This window comes from Sapajus apella, unplaced genomic scaffold, assembly GCF_009761245.1.
Source record: "Sapajus apella isolate SASKATOON/1434 unplaced genomic scaffold, GSC_monkey_1.0 scaffold8, whole genome shotgun sequence".
In the NCBI taxonomy this organism is placed as follows: Eukaryota; Metazoa; Chordata; class Mammalia; order Primates; family Cebidae; genus Sapajus; species Sapajus apella.
Window position 1 is genome coordinate 11,336,121 of NW_022436948.1, and position 22,904 is coordinate 11,359,024.

Below are 22,904 nucleotides of genomic sequence, written 5' to 3' on the forward strand. Positions count from 1 at the left end.
TTGGAAGGGTGGGTGACAAGTGGCAGCAGATAGTCAACACTGCCCGTGGTCCAGTGCTGTGACCTCCCTCTGGGAATAAGAAGCAAACTTGAGGTGACACTGAAACAAGGGGCAGGGGCACTGAGCGTGCTTTCATAGCTTGGCTTTGCTTTTGCCTTTTGGTTTACTTTCCTTGGGGAACACATCCCACTAAGAAGGCTGGTCCAGCCCACACAGTGAAGGCAGGCGCGGGACTCGGGAGAGGTGGTCCCGGCGGCTCTCGCTCCACTGGTGGTGAGGAGTGAATGACACAGCAGGCTTTGCAGTTGTGAAGTCACAAGTCAGAGGGCTCCATCTATTCAACCACTCCCTGGCCTTCAAAGGTAGATCTTGGAGTTCACATCATACAGCCTTTAAAAGGTTCTCCTGTCCACAAGGTCCCCTCACCACCTCTTCCTCCACGTGCGTCCCTCACGCTGCTGTTTGCTCAGACTTACAGCCTCGTCCCATGTGTGACCTTTACTCCAACCTCAGGTGGGTGCTTCCTGACAGCAGAGCTGGGTCTCCTTTACTTTCTCTCTTGGGGACCAACAGACTTCTCCAACAAGGAAAAGGTGTGGCAAAGTCTCATTGAGACCAACCTGAGTGACACGGTGAGACCATGTCTCAAACAAACAAAAACCAACAGAGTTTCTTATTCAGTAGATATATATTAGTTTTCTATTGCTGTGTGACAAATTACTACAAATCTAGTGGCTCACAATGTTCGTTTCTTAGCTGATAGGTCTGTAGGTCAGAAATCAGCATGAGCACAATGGGGTCTCTCCTCAAGGTTAACAAGGCTAGAACCGGTTCTCCCCTGGGCTGCCTTCCTGTCTGAAGGCTCTGGGGGAGAATCTGTTTCTAAGCACATTCAGTTCCCCATTTCCATGTCAGGGGCCACTCTAGCTCCTTGAGGCCACTCTCAGTCCTTGCCACATGGCCCTCTCCATCTTCAGAAATCAGCAGCAGAGAGTATCTCTCACATCCTCTCTCTGACTTCGGAAGGTAGCCCATTCCCTTTTAAATGTTCACCCTGCATAATCTCCCAGGGTAATGTAACCTAACCATGGAAATAGAATCCATTGTAGTCAGTGTCCTGGGATCATGCCAAGCGTGTCCACCAGGGGCCAAGATCTTGGGGGCCATTAGAGAATTCTGCCTGCCAAAATAGGTAAGGCAAGAATTCTGGCAAATTCCCAAATAAGGCAGATACTGCTGCTGTGGTAACTACAGTGTGAAAAGCACTTACCTGTGCAAATTCTACAACAACCTTTGCCTTAGATTGTTCCCAAATTGCAAATAAGGAAACTGGAGTTCATAGGATTCAGTCTAGAGGTAATATTCATAGTACTTAGTAACTGGTACCTCGTGGGCACTGACCACTCTGAATGGCTAGCAAGGCAACTGACTCTGGCTGTCAGTGCCATTGTGGCGTTCCTGGCCGGCACCACCAGCTGACTGAGGACCTCCAGCAAGTGAGGGCTACAGCCAGGGTTCCTGCCCAGGCCCATCTGACACCCAAGCCTCTTTGGCCACTTCATATGCTAGATTTAAAAAGAAAATGTCATTCCCTAAAGCCTAAGTCAGGAGAAGAAATAAAGAGACAGCAGTTTATTGATTCCAAAGCCCAACTTCTTTTGAACATTCTAGCCACTGGATGTTCTATAAAGCTGCCTTTCTCCAAGCTTAAATTCGTATTCATTTCCTATTGCTGGTAAAAGAGATTACCAAACAATTTTAGTGGCTGAAAATGAAACAGATTTATGACAGTGCTGTTCTGGAGACTGAACTCCAAAATAGTCTCAGTGGGCTAAAATCAAGGTGTCAGTCTGGCTGCATTCCTTCTTGGGTAAAATCCGTTTCCTTGCCTTTGCCCAGGTTCCAAAGTCTCCCTCATTCCTTGGCTCATGGCCCCACATCACTGGAATCTCTGCTTCCATTATCCTGTCTCCATCTCTTGACTCCAACTTTGCTGTATCCTGTTTATAAAGACCCTTTGATTACATTGGGCCCCCCCTCATAATCCATCATCTCCCAGTCTTGAGATCCTTAGCTTAATCACACCTTTAAAGTCCCTTCTGCCATGTATGGCAACATAATTGCAGGCTCCAGGGACTAGGGAGGGGCTGTCATCCAGCCCACCTCACAGTCTGAGGCCCACACCTATGTGGATAACAGCAAACGCTTTCTTAGAAGCTTCCTATGCACCAAGCCTCAATGTAGGCATTAGGTCAGTTTGTGCCACCACACCACATGAGGTAGGTCCTGCGATTACCCTCTTTACAAATGAAGAACCTGAAGCACATGCAACTTGAGAACCTTGCCCAAGGTCACACAGCTAAGAAATGGAACACCAGGTTCAAACCCAGGTGGCTTGGCTCCAGAGTCCACACTCCACCACTCTGTTGTACACCTCTCACAGATGTGCTGGTAAAAGGCAGACCCTATCTATGTAGGTGGCAAGAAGCCCCACACCCACCCATCTCTCCGTCTTATGCCCACTGTTCCACTAAGGACCCTGCTGGCTCAGGTGATCTCGCCTTCTGAGTCTAATTGGTTACAACCCTTGCCACTTCTGCCCATCTCAGAAGTGCTCCAGTTACTATTGCTGCACAAGCCACCCAGAACGTAAGGGCTTTAAACAGCAACAGTCATCTGTTTTGCTTGTGAACCTGCAGTTTGCACAGAGATGGTTCTTCTCTCCTCCATGCATCATCTTCTGGGTTTGCTTGGCTGAGAACTGGAGGATCCACTCCTAAGATGTCACACTTACATAGCTGGCAAGTTGTACCAGCTGCCAGTGAGCAGCTCAGCCAGAGTTTTGGCCCAGCAGCCTCAGTTCCTCCCTGTATGGGCCTCCTCATGAGCTGCTTAGGCTTCCTGACAGCATGGTGGGCAACTGGATCCCAAGAGGAAGTGCCCCGAAAGAACAAGGCAGAAGTTCATGGCTCTTTGTGACCTAACCTTGTGTCTTTTCCATCATAGAGTATGAGTTGAGGCACTCACAAAGGTCCTCCACATTCAAGGGCAGAGGACATACATTCCTCCTCCCAACAGGAATGGCAAGGCTGTAGGAGAGCATGTGGAGTAGGAGACAGTGTCCCAGCCATCTTCAGAGAGTTCACTCTTCCAGAATTGTCTTTATCGTAGCTACCTGTGACATCCCACCACACCACAACCCACCTCACCTCTGTTTATAGGCACTTTCTTCTCCAAGCCCAAATTTGGGTGTAGGTCTAACAGAAGTCTTTGTCTAATATATTGATTTATTTTGATGTCCTTACCAAAATGTTTAAAATGTGTTGCATGAATCGCTTTCATTTTTTAAATAAAATATGCCCAGGTAGGATTTCCTAAGAAATCCAGGACATCCATTAACGGATATTGGCACTTACCCAATGCCATGCAAAAAAAATACAAGCCATCAAATTTCTTCAAAATGAATAAAGTATATATGTTCTTCAATAAAGGAAACCGTTTATTTGATGCCATATGATAGTGGATAATAGTGACACACTAGTACAAGCACCTACACTGAGCAGATTCTTGTGTGGGTTGATTGGGAAAAGCTTTCCTTATACCTTTTCAGGTAGTCATGAGGAAATGCAGAAATATATCCTTTTCCTACGTATTTAAAGCTTAACCCTATTCTCAAGTCCTTCATCCATGTGGCTTTTTGTAACTGGACTAATTGGAGGTTGAGATGGGATTCTTACATACCTGGCTAGACTTTTCCAAGCACTATGCTCCACCTCCAGTATCCTGAGCTCTGAGCGTCTGCAACACACAAGAGGTCATTTGTATCATCACTGGAGCTGCAGTCTTGTCACTCAAGCTTCCATCTTAATCCCCTGTAGAGATAGGAACTGAGGCTTTTGGAGGCCCTAGTAGATGACTGAGCACCTGGTCATGGCTTAGTATTTCTTGATTGATTTCACTGTGAGCTTTTTGAAGCAATGACCATGCCTTCCTCCTCTTTGTATCTCCAATGAAGAGTCAGTTATTTAGCTGAATGCATTCGTTCAACAAGTATTTAAGGAGAGTTTTAAGGGTTCCAGGGCCTCTGGCTTGGTCTACCTTTAGTTCAGTGGAGGAAATCAATTAAAATGTGGAAAATACTAAGAACTAGGGGTAATTTTACCCAGCCATGGAGTTCAAGAAAGCACATGGCAGATCTTTAACAAATAGTGGTTGAATGGAGACATGAGTGATTTCTTGGAAGTCTGCTCTTAATCCCAATCTGTCCACAGAAGAATCTGCTCAGTGTAGGTGCTTGAACAACATGTAGGCAGCACCCAGCCTCGGAAGAGCCCACCTGTATAGGGAATTTTCCCCTGTAACTGACTAACTGCCCGGAATTTTCCCCTTAGTGATGCATTCCTTTGAGATGCAGACTGACCTCCAGAATTTCTTGGAAGCTTGTCACCCAAGCTTCCATCTTAAGCGCCTATAGGGACAGGAACTGAGGCTTTTGGAGGCCCTAGTAAATTACTAAGCACCGGTCATGGCTTAGTATTTCTCGATTGATTTCACTGTGAGGTTTTTGAAGGAATAACCAGGTCTTCCTCCTCTTTGTATCTCCGAAGAAATCAGTTACTTAGCTGTCTCTGGGAAGGCCTTATTTATTAAACAACTGTCATCCATAATGCCGTAAGGGGCAAATGCTTATTACGTAACATTCCAGTCTTGTTTGAAAGAAGATTCAGAGGAAGGGGCCATCCAGGGAGAAAGGAAAAGGGGCCTGGATGTGATTCGGGGACTGCAAGAAGAATGGGGAACATAACGCAGGTAAGCAAGGAGTAGATGTAGGAACATGGCAGTGACAAGAAGCAATTCAGAAGCTTGTCTCAGAGAAGGCATTGTACTAGGGGTCATTGCAATGGCTGGATGGGAGTTTTTCCCGAGAGCGTCAGATGCTCTCTGTGGGCGAGCAGACGCTTGTCATGCTCTGCAGCCCGCAGCTCAGCTTTGTGCTGTGCGCAGTTTGTTCACACTAATGCAGAGCTGGGCCTGCTGTATAGCAGGACAGAATCAAATCAGTGTCCCCTGGCACTCAGACAGCCCTGACTCCAGTGAGAACGGCTCAGCCAACACTACTGATTAAATGGGAATTTCACCAGATAAAGATAGCAGGCAGGAGAGGTAATCAAAGAAAGACAAAATCAGTATTTTCTGGTGAAATCCCTGTTTCTAGGTATGAAATAGGATTCTTTCAGTAACTGGCACTCCAAAATGTTAATGGGTTAAAAACAGCAGGTTTAGGGATTGTGCATAACAAATACAGTGCAGGCAAATTAAAGGCCATGATGCCAAACCACTGTACAAAAACAGGGGAAGCTGTTTTTCTCTCCAACTAACCTTTACCCTTACATAGCGTTAACCACAGTTACCTTGACCGTTGATATATAACATCTAGTGGGGGAAGGGGAAAGGAGAAGCTTTTTTGTTATTATAAAAGTAATAAGTGTTCATTGTGGAAATTCTTAGTAGAATCTAAATAATCCAAATCCAAATAATCAAAAACACCAGAGTCTTCTAATGTTATCATGCATATTCTTTTTTTTTCACCAAAATGAGAACAATAAACATTGCTTTGTAACCTGTTTTTTCCTCTTCACAGCAAGTCTTGTACATCTTATGTCATTAGTTTTCGCCTCCTTACTGTGAGTGGCCCCATAGTCTACTGAATGAATTTAGCATGTATATTATCTGATCACGGATCTTGATGTATCTCATTTGCATAAAACGATATTATTTGCATATTTTATTTGCCTTGCAGGAACATATTTGCATCTAAATGTTTGCCCACAGCCCTGAAGATTTCTTTCTTTTTTTTTGTTTTTGGAGACAGAGTCTTGTTCTGTCGCCAAGCGCCAGACTGGAGTGCAGTGGCAGGATTCTCGGCTCACTGCAACCTCCGCCTCCCGGGTTCAAGCAATTCCCCTGCCTCAGCCTCCCAAGTAGCTGGGACTACAGGCGCATGCCACCACATGCAGCTAATTTTTGTATTTTTAGTAGAGATGGGGTTTCACCATGTTGGCCAGGATGGTCTTGATCTCTTGACCTCATGATCCGCCCGCCTTGGCCTCCTAAAGTGCTGGGATTACAGGCGTGAGCCACTGCGCCCGGCCTGAAGATTTCTTTAGAATGATTTATTTCCTAGGAGTGAAATTGTTGGGTCAATATCCAGGATTTTAGTTGATGCCGTTTATACTGAAAGTTTAAACTGTTAAACGTACCACTAATCTTTCTAATATTCCTTTTGAAGCTCCTTACATGGATGATGAGCTAATGATTTGGAGTGGAATCAGCAACATTTTTGTGGTGTTCAGTTTAAATGCTGTCACATTTCTGAGATTTCAGATGACTAACATAGGGTGCAAGTCTGGAGCCTTCTAATTTCTGGAGCTTGAGCCTCATGGGTTGGCCGGTTAGCTGGCTGGTGCACTGGTCACAGTGGCACACCCCAGGTCACTTCAGAGGAACAGCATTTGTCTCCCGGCCTCCCTTGACAGTCAGCCCCCTTGGGTCAGAGCAAAGCCACCTTGTCCAAGTTCCACTCCCTTCTCAAGGTAGCCTCTTCCCAGAACTGACCAATGTGGGGGTATCAAGGCCCAGTCCTCCTGCTCCAACAAGAGTCGTCTCATCCTCAGAGTTCCCCGTGGGGTCGGCTAGGCTTCTACTAGGACCGCTTGGTAGCTTCACTCTCCCTCTGCCCAGTTTCCTTCCCCTCTCCCCTCCACTCGCCCTAATAACCTCCCTGCACAAGAACCTCTGTCTCAGAGTCTGGAAGCAGCCAGTAACCATGTTGGGGAGTGGGTGGGGAATTGGCTGGGGAGTTGGCAGGTTGCTGTGATTGATCACAGTATGTGCCACATAATGTCACCTCTACAGAGCACAGGAGGGCCACTGTGTCCTCCCACAGGATGGAAGAGCCCAGGGCAGCTCGGACCAACAGGGAGGGGCTCTTAAATGGATGAAGCAGGCACAAACTTCCTATCATTTTCAACATAAGAAACAAAATGTACCATAGATATTTATAAGAGCAGTTTAAAATGCTGTCTTCTCAGAATGGTCTTTTAAAAAACTATCTTGAAGACCACACCCTAAAAACACCTGGACCTCAGACTCCTTTCAGATTGTTTTTCTGTGTCTTCTAATGCCAGTCCTGACAAAATTTTTTTTTACCTCCATGAATCATAAGCTAATTCTGTAGAAATCTGTAAGTGAATTACAGTTTGGATTCTCAGGCATGCTGTCTGTCTCTCTGGTATGGCCCAATCATTTCTTAATAACAGCCAAAGAAACCAACTGTGGCTTATGTTTGAGCAGAATCAAGATCATCACTATAACCATTGTCACCACTATTCCCCGGTATTTACAGTATAATTTCAGGAGTGGAAGAGAACATTTTGCAGATGCCCAGGGAGTCATCCATGGGACTGTGATGTGAAGTGTCTATAAAAGGACCAGTTAAAACAACAACAATAACAACAACACATACATATACACACACACACACACAGACACACACACACACACACACACACAAAATTGCCGTGTCGGGGTGAGGGCCATGCCCTCTACATGTATAATTCAGTATAAATAGTGAGACATAGAACAGCTTGAGCCCCAGGGCTGGATAAACTTCTCTGCCTGTACACCTGGCATCTCGCACCATGGCTGGCCCTAGCAGGTGACTAATCTGTTTTTGATGAATTACCAAATTAAGCCACAAATTGAAATGCCCTGGGGGCTGGTCAGCCAGCAGCCATCATTGGTGGAGGGGCACGTAGACCACAGACAGCAATGGGGCCTGGGGTATTTGGAGAGCATGGCTCCCCCACAAGGGGCATCTGCTCCACCACAGTGAAGTGCTCTGGGCCGAGAGTTGCCACATCTCCCTCCGCCGCCACCACCAAAAAAAGTCAGAAATTCTATTTCTGTGTGACACCTCTCAATCTTTAAATATTGACAACTAAGTTTCCCTTAATGTTGATGGGGTACAGCTAACCATGAGAAAACTAACGGGGCCATTCTAGGCCTGATGGAAAGGGGACAGCTCTTAGGTATCAGCTACTCGGTGCAAAGATGTCTCCCCACATTTTAGCCATTTGACAAGAACACCTAGATTTTCCTGATGAACCAGATTGGCACAGTTGTTCTCTCTTTGGGTAGACAGAGTTAATATCCAGGTTGTGATGGGGTCTTGCTTGTTTTTTGTATTTAGTTTATTGTTCCTTAAGTATCTTTTGAATCACTGGTGGCCCTCATGAAGATGACAGAACATGTTCCTCGTGTGACTTGTTATCAGGCTTTTAAGTCACCAGCAAAGAATGCAATGAAAATGTAGAAAGAAAGCGCAGGCAGTGGCCCTGTTGGGACGTCTCAGCTACAGACCTGGAAACAGGGTGTGTGGATGGTAATGGAAATAGCAGGTAAGAGCACATAACTCACTTTTCTCCCAGCACTTGGTAGGGGGGAAAAAAACCGTTTCTGAGCTGCCTCCTGAGTTTTAAAACTGGATGTGGATAGAAACAGTACTTAGCAAAGCCATTTTCGGTCTTTGTTGAAGAGCTGCAGATTTTGATCTTGCCCATTTTTGTTCCCTTTCCTCCATGACCTTCTCACCTTTACTTCTCCGCTGACATTCAGCCAGCCAATTGCCCCGGGCCAGTGTGGCATGTGGCTGGACCCCCGAACTATGCCAGCCTCCCTGGGAGAATCTCCTGGAACGAGACCCGGCCTCTGCTCTCCCAGGAAGTCGTTGTGTCACTTCATCCAAAGAGAGTACGGAATGCTGCAGTGGAAGGAACATGGTTTTCCAGGCAGCGTTAATCCAAGAGAGAATTCCTAGTTTGAGTGTGAAGGACTGACCTGCTGAGAATGAACCAGCCGAGGGGTTGTGAAAGCTGCTTAGCGCAGGGATGAGGGCTAACCAGATGCTGGTGATCCCTGGGCCTCAGTGGACCACAGCCAGCCCACTCCTCGGTGACCATTTTTGCCCAGGTTTTTGCTGCTGCAGTACTGTGCCCCTGGCTGAGAATGTCATCAAAGCAGAAATTAAAGTCAGTAATTAAAGCAAGGTGGGTCTAGAAAGGGCGAGCAAATAAGGAGTAATTAATTAGGGTGGCTTTGGCCCTAGTAGTCTTTAAATAAATATTACCTCCCTTAATCCTCATCTGCTGGTCTTCAAGTCATTAAGTAGAGTTTTGATTTGCCTATGGCTATTTTTTCATCTTAAACATTGCAAGCAGTGCGTTTCCAAGAAGTTACAGTGGAGTAGTTAACCTTTATATATTAAGGAAAGATTGAGGCAATAAGGAACAAGAGTTTATGGAATTCTGAGCGCCCTTGGAATTTAACAAACAAGATGAAATCTAGTACAAAATATGACCTCAGTCTTAAGATGAACATTTGTACATACTCTTCCTCCCTGTTTTTCCCCAAGTATGGATTTTCTTTTCTTCTTCTCTTTCATATTATTTTTTCTTTATAATTAGAATTTTTCTTTATTTCTACTGTAAGTTTTAACAGATCATGGTCATCATTCTGCTAAAAAAATGTCTTTAGCATTTTCACTTTTAACAACATGAATTTAGAGCAGACACCATTGCAGCCATCATTTTGGTCACTGGCATAAATCAGCCACTCAAATTTTTAATCTAAGGAATGAAAGTTCTGTGTTTTCCCAGAAATACATATTTGTAAACTCTCTTGTACTAATTCATGCAAGGCATCAAAAGATACTTCAGGGTTTCTTTTTTTTTTTTTCAAAGTATGAGAACTGTGCCTGGCTGAAGTTTAATATCAGTTCTTGTGTTTTTTTACAGAAGATTAATACTTACTAAATTTCAAAGGGTTTTTTTTTAACGATTTTATTATTTCAGATTTAGAATTCTTAGTTTTGTATTCTCTGTGGTTGGAGAACCAGCACCGCCCTTATTTTCTCCAGGGTGTTCAGGTTAACACCTTCAAACCCCATCAGAAAAAAAGGTTATGTGTTTTGCTTTATATTTTCTTTGAAATGGTGGCCCTTCCCTGTGGCCAGGCAAATTTTACCAGTAAGGAGGTAATACTAAGAGAAATAAACTCCTCAGCCCATTTCCTGATTTCCCTAAAAGTGAACAAAAATAGAAATTCCTTTGAAGATATCAAGAAGAATGTTCTTCTGTTCTCTTTCTAACACTTGCTTATCATGAAAAAGCCTAAAGAAAATTGGGAATTTAATCACACTTCTGCTTAGACACATGGTCTCCAAATGCTTTGGATTATGAACCTCATTGGTAAAAGATTTTTTAGTATATCTGCCAGTAAAGCATTTTATTTGTAAATTCTATACAAATTCTCCTCTACGCCGAACACTTTATAAAACATGCCCTAAAGACAGGTCCTTAAGGTGGACATGCATTCACTTGAGTCTGCCCTTCCTCATGTCGTGGGGTTGGTGCTAGAGAGCGCTACAGTGTACCTATAAGAAGAATCCTGGGCCTCTGCAGTGTCCATGTGGCCGGGCCCCCCGGTCTCCACGTGATGGTGCAGGCCAGTGCCTGGCACCCTGCTAGGCTCCCCACAGCAAGGACATGGGAAGCAAGGACATCGGGGATTGTGGCATGCACTGCGCACACATGTGGCCCTCAAGCACAGCACTTCCCCTGAGGCCTGAGAGAAACATCATCACAACCCTGCAGCACATCCTATGACCAAAATGAATGGCCTGGCATTTGCTCAAACCAAAGACAAAGGCTGCCCTTCAGTCTGTCACACCAGCAATGGCCCTTTGAGGCCCTGGTGAATTCTGGCTCTTGGCTTGCGTCAGATGAGCCCCCGCTGATGCAGTTCTCTGAATTTTGGTGTCATTAACTTGCACAAGCTTCTATCTACATCTCAGGGGAGCTGCAGAACAAGCCGCGTCGTCCTCCTGAAGCTTTTGTTGTAGTGGGAAGATTGCCAAGTCTCAACTGACTATGATGGCAAGCAGACTGTGGTGACAGCGGGAGGTGGGAGTCACCAGGCTAAAGGAGGAAGAGAACTCTTAGTTGGGGGATGGGGTCCTCCTGGAGGAATGGACTTCATGATGGGCTTTAAAGGATGAACAAGAGTTCAACAGGCAGAGATGAGACAAGAGAGGAGCTGGCTGAGGAGCTGTAGAAAGTGGGTACTGCAGAGGGGGTCCCTGGAGGAGGTGTGAACACATGGCTGGAGAAGAAGGTCCCACTGCCCTGCCTGCCCCAGCTGCCTCCTCATGGACATCTTGCTTCCCCTGCTCTACCCCTTTGCTGTGTTCTGAATGCAGACATCAGAGTGCTTCTGTCATATGGAAATCACGTCCTAACAGACCATGCTTACCTTCTCTCAAACTTCCTTATGGCTCCCACTTCAGTAGGATACAAGCCAAGGTCTTTCCAGTTGCTAAAGGTCTCTCTTGCCCTCATTCCCAACCACTTTCTCCACGACCCGCCTCCTCCTCCACCCTGAGCCTCCTTGCTGAGCTTTGCAGCATGTCAGGATTCTACTGCCTCGGGACCTCCACACCTGCTGTTCCCTGGGCCAGAATGCCGTTCCCCAGCACACCTACCTGCCTCAGGTTATCATGCACTTGCATGTCCCCATCTGAGGGATGCCTTCCCTGGCCAGGCTTGCTTTCACCACTTTTCCAGCTTTTCTGCCCCTCTACACTGCCCTGTTGCCCATACTCAAGGCTGTTGTAACATACTGTGGATTGTACCCATCTATCTTGTTTTGTGTCTTTTTTCCCCATCTGGAATATAAGCTCCAAGAGGGCAGGGAGTTTTGTCTGTCTTGTTCATCTTTGAATTCCTAGTACCTAGAAAAGTGTTTAGACGAATAAATAAATGGAGAGATGAGTGAATGTTTATGAACCAGAAGGCTCAGGTTCAACCTCAAGAGCAAAGGGCAATCTTCAAAGGTTTGTGTGTTTAAATATAGCATGTTACCTTTTATTCACTTAAAGTGGGGGACATAAAAATATATCATTGCTTTTATTTGATAAAGAAACCCCAAAATAATAAAAATGAGTTTTAAAAAATGAGGTTACACCTACCAGGCAGAGTGAGAATGATACAGGACAGAAGCAGGAAGAAGCTTTTTCAGTGCATCCTATTTAAGTATATTTTGTTTTCATCATATAACTGGTTTTTGTTTGTCTGTTTGCTTTTTGAGACAGAGTTTCCCTCTTGTTGCCCAGGCTGGAGTGCAATGGTGTGATCGCAGCTCACTGCACCCTCTGCCACTCGGGTTCAAGCGATTCTCTTGCCTTAGCCTCTCAAGTATTACAGGCATGCGCCACCACGCCTGGCTAATTTTGTGTTTTCAGTAGAGATGGGGTTTCACCATGCTGGCCAGGCTGATCTCGAACTCAACTCCAGACCTCGTGATCCACCCACTTTGGCGTCCCAAAGTGCTGGGATTACAGGCATGAGCCACTGTGCCCAGCCATGACTGTATTATCAAATTTTAAAAATAATGTGTTTAAATGAGACTGATGAGGTAGGTGAGCGGGGGGAGTTGGAATTTACAGTGGAGAAGGTAAGATCCAGGAAAACTGTCCAAAGCTATACTCATCCCAGTGGCAGGGTGTATACTTCATTTATCTATTCTTTTCTAGAGTATCTACAGTCATACCTGTCATGTAAAAAGCTATTCAGTATTTGCTGATCAAATGAATGGATATGTGAATGAGATGGCATCTGTCGTCAAATGTTTGAAAGACTCTTAAGCCAAAGAGGTACTAGTTTTGAGTTCTATGTGATCAAAGTAGAACCAGTGGATGACAGCCAGAAGAAGAAAAAAAATCAGCTTGTTTGTTTAGCTGGCATTTTTGAGACACTATTTTGTACCAGCACCAGGCTTATCAATTGAATAAGATGTGGCTCAAGCCGTCAGGAGGTTCCTGGTTTAGAACCAGGGTATCATCACATAGGTGGTCACCTACTGAAGTGAGCACAGTGCTAGGACAGACATCGGAAGTTTGGAGAGCGCTGAACAGACCTTGGACAAGGGTATGTGAGTGGGTTTGGGGTGACAAAAATATTTTGCTTGGCCAAACTTGGGTCAGTCTTCTGAACCTTTTCCTAGGCTCACCTGTGCCCTTCCTTATAAAATCCAGTTTTAGCAAAGAACCCCGTAAAGAGTTTAACAGGAACCCTCTCCCTCAATATCTGATTGGGTTCTTCATCTTCTACCATCCCCAGGTGATGTCCAATCACCCAGGCCTGTCTGCAGCAAGAATCCTATTAGGTCAGTTTATCCAGAGTCCCCTTTACCTTGATGCTTCCTCTTAGTAATTTCCCACCACTGACGCTGACACTGCTCCTTGACCATGAATTGCCACTTGCCACACTGTATTCGGAGTTGAGCTCCATCTACCCCCCCCCAACCCCCACTGCAAGACCTGGTTGTGGTGGTCCCTGTCCCCATCGTGGCAGTCCTGAATAAAGTCTGCCTCACTGTCCTTTAGCAAGCGTCATTGAATAATATATTTTTTAACACAGTGGTCATGGTTGGCTTCCTGGAGAAAGACATGCCTGAGCTCAATCTTAAAGAAAGAAAGGAAAGGGGAGAAAGGAAAAATAATCCAGGGAGAGGGAGGGCAGGAGCAGAGACTCAAGGAAGAGAAGAGGGGAGTGTGTTGTGAGGCACATAAGCCATTTGTCTTGGAGGAGCATAAAGGTGAGAATGGCACTGGCAGGATATGTGACAAGAAAGACACAAGACGACCTTGAACAGTCTGCCTGGCCTGTAGCAGCAATGATGCTTATCACTGAAGTTTGTATAGCGGGAGAGGAACGTGACTGAGTTTGGTCAGCATCAGGGATTTTTGTCTGTGAGACTTGCACACTATATTGCAGCGGTAAGACACTGGCCTCAGCAAGGCCAGTTGGGAAGGTATCTCAGTTGCCAAGGGCTGCCTGCAGCACTGTGCAAGGTAGAGGATGAAATAGAGAATTTACAGGGCTTTCTGTGGACCTGCGAGGCACACAGGAGGACATCCAAGATGCCCTGGACCACCCAGAGAGATGGGGAAATGAGCTACAGTACCACAGGGCATTGGCACTAGCAGGCACAGTTCCTTGGAACAAGTGTGGAATCTGCAATCAAAAGCCCAGAGTGAGTTCTGGCTCTCCCAAACATAGTGTGTCACTCTGAACTTCAATATCTGTATCAATGAAATGGGAACTCGAAAGCCAACTCACCTGTGCTTCAGGCATTGTGCTAGGCAGTCTGCCTCCATCATTAGATCAATCCTCACCATAACTCTGAATTTGATATTAATCCCTCTTACGAGTCAAGGATAAGAGCCCTCTCCTTAGTTCATAATACCTTGTAGACTGCAAAGTGGTAAAGATGAATGAGGAAGAGAGCAAACCCTTCTGTTTTTGTTTTTTGGAGATTTTTTTTAAATAGTTACTTAGGCTGGGAACAATGCTCCACATTCTATAGGGAACAGCTACACACACGGTAACAGTAAAACTATTTCACTATCTTAGAAGCAAAAAAACTGAAATAAAATGTAAATCTCTTCATTTTCATTCACAAGAGAGCCTTTGCAGATTGCCTTACTTGCTGCTCAGCGTTGTTTTGCACTTCTAAGTCAAAACTCAGCTTCTGTCTTTGATCAGTTTATGTTGTAGACAGTTTCACAGCGGGCACATTCTTGGGTCAGTTGTCAACTCCTCAGAGTTAATAATGGGTGTGTTGCAGTCATCCGAACTGTGCTTTCAGAATGCTGTAATGCGAATGATGGAATTCATCATAAACCTTCATTTTTTTCCTCACTGAAAATAGAAACTTGTAAGGGAAACATGCTCTAACTGTTTGGAGCCAGAGGAGGCAAATGCAGGTTAAAGAGACTCATTTGTGATTTTTATGGTGTGAATGGAAGAAATGCAAAACATCTAAAGCTTTGAGTTGGCTAATACATTCATTTATTTTAACTGCTGGGTTCAGTTTTACCAAGTTTATTGCAGTTTTTAGAATGCTTACTAAGAGCTCTAATGAGACTTTATTAGTCCATTTTCACACTGCTGATAAAGACATACCAAAGACTGGGAAGAAAAAGAGGTTTAATTGGACTTACAGTTCCACATGACTGGGGAGGCCTCAGAATCATGGCAGGAGGCAAAAGGCACTTCTTACATGGCAGCAGCAAGAGAAAAGGAGGAGAAAGCAAAAGTAGAAACCCCTGATAAACCTATCAGATCTCCCAAGACTCACTGTCACAAGAATAGCATGGGAAAGACTGGCCCCCAGGATTCAGTTACCTCCCCCTGGGTCCCTCCCTCAACAAGTGGGAATTCTGGGAGATACAATTCAAGTTGAGAATTGGGCGGGGACACAGCCAAACCCTATCAGAGGTCTTGCTGTGGGCACTGCCTTCTTCAGGTCACTCACATCCAACCAGCAAGCAACAATCAGGAATATACTTGTCTCCAAAACCACAAGGAATATACCAGTAGGAAAGTCAACTTTTTAAATACTTGCTTTGGATCCATTTTTATTCTCAGTGGGGAGAATCACTTTTTATAAAGTAAACTCATTTGCATAGGACCTTTAGAAATTCAAGTTCATGTATAATAGACAAGCAGTCAAAGACAGACATTCTTAGCAAGTGTTGTCAGATGAGCAGATGAGGGGGCATTGACGTGAGCATAAGGCAGTTTTACCTATGGGTACAGGGACAGATGTCCCAGGAAACCCTGTGCTTTGCCCTGTTGGTCAACCGGAGTGTCCAAGTGCCACTAAGATTTCTGCTACTCAGCAAGACACACTTTGAAAACTCAAATCTGCTCCATACCTCTCACATTTTAGCCAAGGAAAACCTAAGTGCCTTCTCCCTGGCCCAGGGCTCTGGTACAATTTGTGAACCAGTGACTTTTTGCCAGAGAACATGCATTCCAACCTCCCTACAAAGTGGCCACCACTATTTGACCAGCTCTTACTTTTGATCTAAAAATGGAAGTCTTCGAGTTCACTAGATTCAATTCGATAGATAGAGCCAATCAATTCAAAGGCAGATACAGAATTACTGGTTTGGGGCAATCTAGTGAAAGATTTATCATTTCAATGAGCAAAGGCAGTTGAACAATCTTCAAATACCACACTTTTTTTTTTCCCACCCATATTACGAAATCAAAATTGTGAATTTGGATGAGCCCATACTGTTGTCTCACATAAACAGGGTTGCTTGAGATTTGCTTACAAAATTGAGCTGGAACTTTGTGTCATGATTTTAAAAGAAAAAAGAAGACAGTGAAATTAGCCTCTTTTGTCTTAATTAGCCTCTTCTGTCTCTTCTGATCGCCTTTTAATGGAATTTGCCCAGGTGCACACCAGGCGAAGAGAAAACGGGGAGACAAAGGGTTGGAATGGGGGAGGGAACATCAGAGAAGTTCCAGCCCCTCTGGAGGAGTGGAATATCGGACTGTGCCTGCTGCCCCCACCTCTGTTGCCCCGTCGCCTCTCCTGCCCACCAGCACAGTCTTCAGGTGCCCACCAGACAGACAAAGGCTCCCTTACTGAAAATGAAATGCAGCTCTGCAAGCGCACATGTGCCCTCTCGAAGCATCATCCAGGATGGCCACTTCCCCTTGGTGTTTGATGATGTTGCATTGTTCAGTGTTCTATATTTTTTGGGAATACATGCATGTATGTCTTTTCGGGTTGGGAGTTATGGGTAATTTGGCAAAGCAAACACCGTAACTGGTTTCTTACATAACTCTACAGTTGGCAGCAAGGCACAGTGTGTTGAAATTAAGCAACACTCACTCATCCAAGAGGACTTTGCTTTTCCTTTTTTGGAAGGCTAAATGCCCTGCTTTTTTTTTTTTTTTTTTTTTTTTCTTCCTGTTACATGTATTTTAAATTATTGGCTGACTTTAATGATTCTTTGAAGTTAATTTTTAAATGTGAATGGCAGGATTCCATTTAACTTCTGGAAGCTTGAGAGCTGTCCCTGTGTGCCCCTAAATTAGAGAATGCTTAAATAACTTGAGTGCTTTTAGGTGATAATAAAATTGGAGAGGATGAGAAGAACGTAAGACCCAGGCTGCCATAAAGATCTAAACTGGTAAAATGCCTAGAAGGCTCAAGAGTCACAACCTTTTGAAAGAACTGCAGTCGGTCTTGCATCCCAGCGTACTTCTCCAAACCAGGCATCTTCCTTGAATCTTCCCTTTCAATTATGGTGTACATTCTTTCCATTTATTCTTCCCTTCCTTTAAGCAGGACCTCTTAACCCATTTCTGCCTAGTGTTCCATTATTGGAACGATAAGCATGTGGGCATTATTTATATCCTACTGCTCAAGGTCATTGCCAAGGTCTGATTGCAAATATTCAAAAAATTGCAACGTCTGGCCTAAATGAGTTAATGCTACTTTGCTCAGTTTCAAAGGCTAGATTCTCTCAAGTGTTCTTGTATCCTTTGCCTGAATTCAGTAGAGGTTTGAAAATGATCAAAGTGTTGCATATTCCCAGTTCTCAAATTATAATAATAAAGTTTTCAAATGAAAATCCTAGGATTGTTTTAGGTTCTCTTTGCTCCATTCTACTGTGGGATACAAGTGGAAATTGGGACATTCATCCAATAAAATGTTGTTGGAAAAAAATTTTTTAACTACATTTCAAAACGATTCCGCTTTTTTTCCTTTAAAATTTTTATTGACCAAGACAGATTTCAAAATGTTTTCTCTAATATCCCGAAGTGAAACTTTGATTGAGGTTTTCAGGAAATTCCACGGATCCAGCATGTCACCCAGACTTTGGTTTCCATGTTTCCCAAAGCCTTGAAATTTCCCTAAAGTCTAATTGCTGTTTACTGCCGCAAACCTTCATCCTTTTTCTTCTGTAACATTTTCCATCTTAAGAAGGGTCGTCCCATTCGGCCAAGGAGCGTGTTGTCTGAGTAGCTGAATGGAATTACTACCAGTGGAAACTATGCTGCAAGAGGGGTTGATAAAGCAGCTGCGAAGCAAACCTCAGCTGTTTTTTCCATTCTCCCCAAGCAAAGTTAATTAGCATAGGGAAAATGACTAAGGTGTTGACGTCACCTCTTTCCAGTAGAAACTTACACTTTGTCCCTGTCTGCCTGCAAGCATGCAGGACTTGACTCAGGAATTTGCTGTCCAAACAGGATGCTGTGGAAGCTGCGCTTTTTTTTTCCCAGGGAGTGGGGGCTGGCCCTCACTGCTTTATAAGCACCAGCTCAAGAAGAAACCTACAGCCTCTTGGAAAGGAATCTCACTAAGGGCTTGACTTAGTGGGTCTCTAGCGCTTTCACTGTAAGAAAGCAAGATGCATTTTAGAAACTTTAACTACAGTTTTAGCTCCCTGATTGCCTGTGTGGCAAACAGTGATATCTTCAGCGAAAGTGAAACCAGGGTAAGGCTTCTAATATAATGTGCTTTTCTTTAGTTTTCAAAGTATTCTGCTAACTGGGACTATTAACTGAAATACGTGGGGGAAGGTGGCTCTCTTGTGGGTTTGGGGGTTTTGAAAGAAATCCAAAGTTGAAAATCAAAAGCTGTTGCCTGAGGAATTAACTGAGGGTGGAATTTGTAAAGATTTCAATATCTGACAACATCCAGGTCCCTGAACCAGCTAACTAGGAAGGCAAGAGTTGGGGCACTGTGTGTTTTTCATTCTGTGTATGTTGTAAGTAAACTTTTCAGAAAGAGGCCTCTTCTGACATGAATAGTGTTTTACTTTTACAGCCAGAGTGGTGAATCTGGGAGCCACTTCATTTCATCTTAGGAAATAAATGTTATCAAGATATTTATATGTTTGTAATAATTACAAGGGCCTGGCCTCAAGCTCCCAGATTTCTCTAACAGACAAAATGTGGATAGAGCAAATAATAAAACTGGAGAAATTAAATGTGAGATCAGTGTGCATCCTGGGCAGCAGCTCTCTTTGATGGTGATTAACAGGGTCATTTTAATCACTATACTTTTCTTCTTCATTAGACTAAAATGTAAGTTTTTTCGTCAGTAGCTACCCAGCTATCTAATTGAGCTTTAGTAATATTGTACAGGAATGAATCTTGTATGTTCTATTTGAGGGGTGGTGTTTGTGCTTGGTGGTGTTACATGCTTTATACCCAAAGCCATATTGGGACATGCAAAGGTTTCTTTTTTCAAAAAAATCAAATGTAATACTTACCTGGCAGGGGAGATACCATGATCACGAGGGTGGTTTTCCCAGGACGAGGCATATCCATTGCACTCTGGATATGTGGATCCCTGTGATTTCCCCAAATGTGGGAAACTTGACTGCATAATTTGCGGTAGTGGGGGACTGCATTCGCGCTTTCCCCTAAAAAAAAAGAACAAAAATCGAATGTAATTCCATAATTTTATATGATGTTTATGAGCTGGAGCCATAGAGTTTGGACTAGATCACAGAGCACATTCTGTGTTTTTAAAGTTAGTGTACTTAGCATTAGCCTTATGTGAGTAAAATCATTTTTTTAATGAAATAGAGATGCCTTCCAACAAGTATAATAACTAGATATCAGTTATTAGAACAAATAAGATTATTTTGTAAGACAATGGCATCATCGTAATCTGGATTGTAAAGATACTGTGAGTTCTCTTTTGTTCTGGTCCTAAGCCCTGAACCTGTGTTCTAAAAATATTCTTCAAAGTCATCTGTCCCAAATTCTGAATCACAACCTCAAAACTGCACAGTGGGTCACAGTGCCTATTGATGAGGTCATGCAAAATTCCAGATGTACAAAGACACACTTTTGCCAGAAACTTGCCCGCGCTCAAGAAAGGTGGGGGGAAAAGTGAGAGGCAGCCAGCTGAACTCCACTGTCCGCCAGCTCTGCACTGTTTGGCACGTGCCTCTGCAGGGTCCCTCGTGGGAAAGTCTCAGAAGTGTTCATAAACTGAAGAAAAGCTGGGGAATGCAAGGAGAGCAAGGTCGTGGGTTCTTCCGACTCTCCCTTAAGGACCTGCCTGGCAGAGACCGGCCGCTTGTCTACTACCCATTCCTACCCTCAGCCTCACGTGGAGCAGGAACCATCGGCCTATGCGCCACCCCCCACCCGTCCCCTGCACGCTTCCTAGCAGTAACATTCCAGAAGACATTCTCTTCTCTTATCCCAAATCCTCGCTCCCATTGCAGAGACACTGCGCCTTCCATAGCTTCTCCAAGGTCCTCGGTGAGCTCTGCCCATGCTGCCTACCATCCACGCCCTTCACCATCCCCTTCCTCCTCGCCAGCCTCTTCTGCCTTTCACACAGGATCCCACAAACTCTCCTAAGTGTTTTCTCCTGGTAAAAAGATTCACAAAACCCGGCGACTAGAAGCCCATGCGGTCTCCCTTGGAGCTCTGACTGGCCACCAGTTACACTCCCTCTCCGAGGAGTTGCAGTGGCCCCCTGCTCCCCCAACCGACATCCACACTCCAGGATCCAGCCCAGGGGGCTCTCCCCTGAGCAACCTAAGCTTGTAATCCCCCACTTCGGGCTTTGCATTCTAAGAGCTCATGACATCTAATTCTCACCAGCCCTATGGCACCAGAGCAAGATGTGCACAGACATGAAAGCCAGGATGCAGGAAACCGTCCATTTGCAGAACATTAATTTTTAAACCAATATAATTTTAGAGAGTTAAAAAGTAACAGACAGGTAAAAACAATCATGGAAATGTTTTAAAACTACTTATTTGAAGAAGTGCAAAAAAATTTCTATCAACTTTGTTATTTTACAAGTCAGCATTTTTTTTTCAAGTTACTTGTGGCGCTTTTTTTTTTTTTTTTTTTGAGACGGAGTTTCACTGTTGTTACCCAGGCTGGAGTGCAATGGCGCGATCTCGGCTCACCGCAACCTCCGCCTCCTGGGTTCAGGCAATTCTCCTGCCTCAGCCTCCTGAGTAGCTGGGATTACAGGCACGCGCCACCATGCCCAGCTAATTTTTTGTAGTTTTAGTAGAGACGGGGTTTCACCGTGTTGACCAGGATGGTCTCGATCTCTTGACCTCATGATCCACCCGCCTCAGCCTCCCAAAGTGCTGGGATTACAGGCGTGAGCACCTGTGGCGCTTTTAAGCCTTAAAGAAACATTTGATGTACACAACATTGCTCTGAGCTGAACAGCAGTATTGGAGTTGGCTAGCCAGGGAAGGCTATAAGACAGAGGAACATGGGCGGGGTGGGGGGGGGAGCAGGGGGAGGTCATAGGACAGAGAGACCTGGGGGGGATGGGGAACAAATTACCAAACTGTACCACCCTGGAAAATGCTCATTCTACTTTTTAAAAAAGTTTGTTACCATAAGACGTATCTATGTATCGGCAATTGTTCTGCTGATTAGATGAATGTAGTAAATCATACCTTTTTACCTTCTTGTAAAATTACCTGCATTAGGACTAAAAGGCCACAGTCCCCTAAAATGGGAAAAGCTTTTCCCTAAGAAGTTAGGAGTTCTTGAAAGGGTTGATGATCCACTTCCTCATTTAAGAAATGTATTGAGGAAGCCCTGGGCACCATGGCTCATGCCTATAATCCCAGCACCTTAAGAGGCTGAGGCGAGCGGATCACCTGAGGTCAGGAGTTGACCAGCCTGGCCAACGTGGCAAAACCCCGTCTCTGTTAAAAATACAAAAATTAGCTGCATGTGGTGGCGGGCACCTGTAGTCCCAGCCACTCTGGAGGCTGAGGCATGAAAACTGCGGGAAGTGGAGGTTGCAGTGAGCCAAGACCATGCCACTGCAATCCAGCCTAGCTGACAGAGTGAGACTCTGTCTCAAAATAAAAAGACAAAAAAGACATCATCTGGTCAAAGGTCATTTGCAGGTAAATTTCAACTCCTTTTATTTTTATTTTTACTTTACAGGCCAAATTTGAGTCTCTCTTTAGGACATATGACAAGGACATCACCTTTCAGTATTTTAAGAGCTTCAAACGAGTCAGAATAAACTTCAGCAACCCCTTCTCCGCAGCAGATGCCAGGCTCCAGCTGCATAAGACTGAGTTTCTGGGAAAGGAAATGAAGTTATATTTTGCTCAGGTGAGTTGGGTTCATTGCTATGCAAGCTTCTCCCTCCACCCTCCCTCCCTTTTGTAAAGTAGCTTCTACGTTGCTTATGTTATATGCTGATTGGAAACTCTAAGACTTCATCTTGAGAAAGGCAAAATTCCTACTCTGAATGTTCAGCGTCTCACCTGTTTTAAGAAGATATCAAGGTGCATTTGAAAGCAACCTCAGAAATCGCCCCTGATCTTCCTGGGTTGATAACGATGGGGGAAAGAAAAAGCCTTCCCTGTTCATTGGGGAGCTTGCAGGGTGCAGCGGATGGGCATGGCTATGCAAACTCCCTAAGATTTGTGCAGCAGGTTTCCATGAATTTGCTCGACGATTGGAGCTAACGACCCGCTCTAGACTACGCAGACCAGAGTGGTTCCCAGCTCGTATGGTGCTGGGGACACTCAACAGAGAAAGAGGAATCTGCAGAAGATACCTGCAGATCCACCCAGGGCTGCTAGGCCTGGCTTGAAAGGAAAATATGGGATAACCAGACTGGGCACAGATGCTAAGAAACCCTCTGGCTGTCAGGGGTCCCCGCCCCAGGGTACCCACGGCAGGGAGAGGGTTAGCTGGGGGTGGGTTTGCATTTTCCCCTGCCCACTATCATTTTGACCCTTCTCTGGGGAACTTAGGACAGGTGACCCAGCTTCAGGGCAGCTCCCAGAGTTCCATTTGATGTCCTTGGGGGCTGACAGATTGTCAGGAAAGAGGAAAGGAGCTTCTAGAATGCGGCTCCTCGGTGAAGTGAGTCTCCCTCAGGCTCTGAGCAACCCCTGCTTCACACACACACACACACACACACACACACGACACACAAACACACATACACAC

The 22,904-nt window shown here is 44.8% G+C and overlaps 1 protein-coding gene and 1 non-coding gene across 5 annotated transcripts in view; both read left to right on the forward strand.

Annotated features, from left to right (window-relative positions):
• The window catches only part of RCAN1 (regulator of calcineurin 1), a 96,628-nt gene that overhangs the window by 67,249 nt on the left and 6,475 nt on the right, over positions 1 to 22,904 (forward strand). For 2 of the 4 annotated variants that reach the window (XM_032276953.1, XM_032276951.1), the window contains exons 1-2: positions 17,509 to 18,421; positions 21,882 to 22,055. In XM_032276953.1, the coding sequence (XP_032132844.1) occupies positions 18,335 to 18,421; positions 21,882 to 22,055 (261 nt within the window). In that variant the 5' untranslated portion in view covers positions 17,509 to 18,334. Of the gene's footprint in view, positions 1 to 17,508; positions 18,422 to 21,881; positions 22,056 to 22,904 lie in introns of those variants that run through there. The other 2 variants (XM_032276952.1, XM_032276950.1) reach the window with 1 other exon arrangement.
• LOC116551070 lies at positions 19,194 to 19,357 on the forward strand. The gene has a single exon (XR_004268697.1). It is a non-coding gene; the product is annotated as a U1 spliceosomal RNA (small nuclear RNA).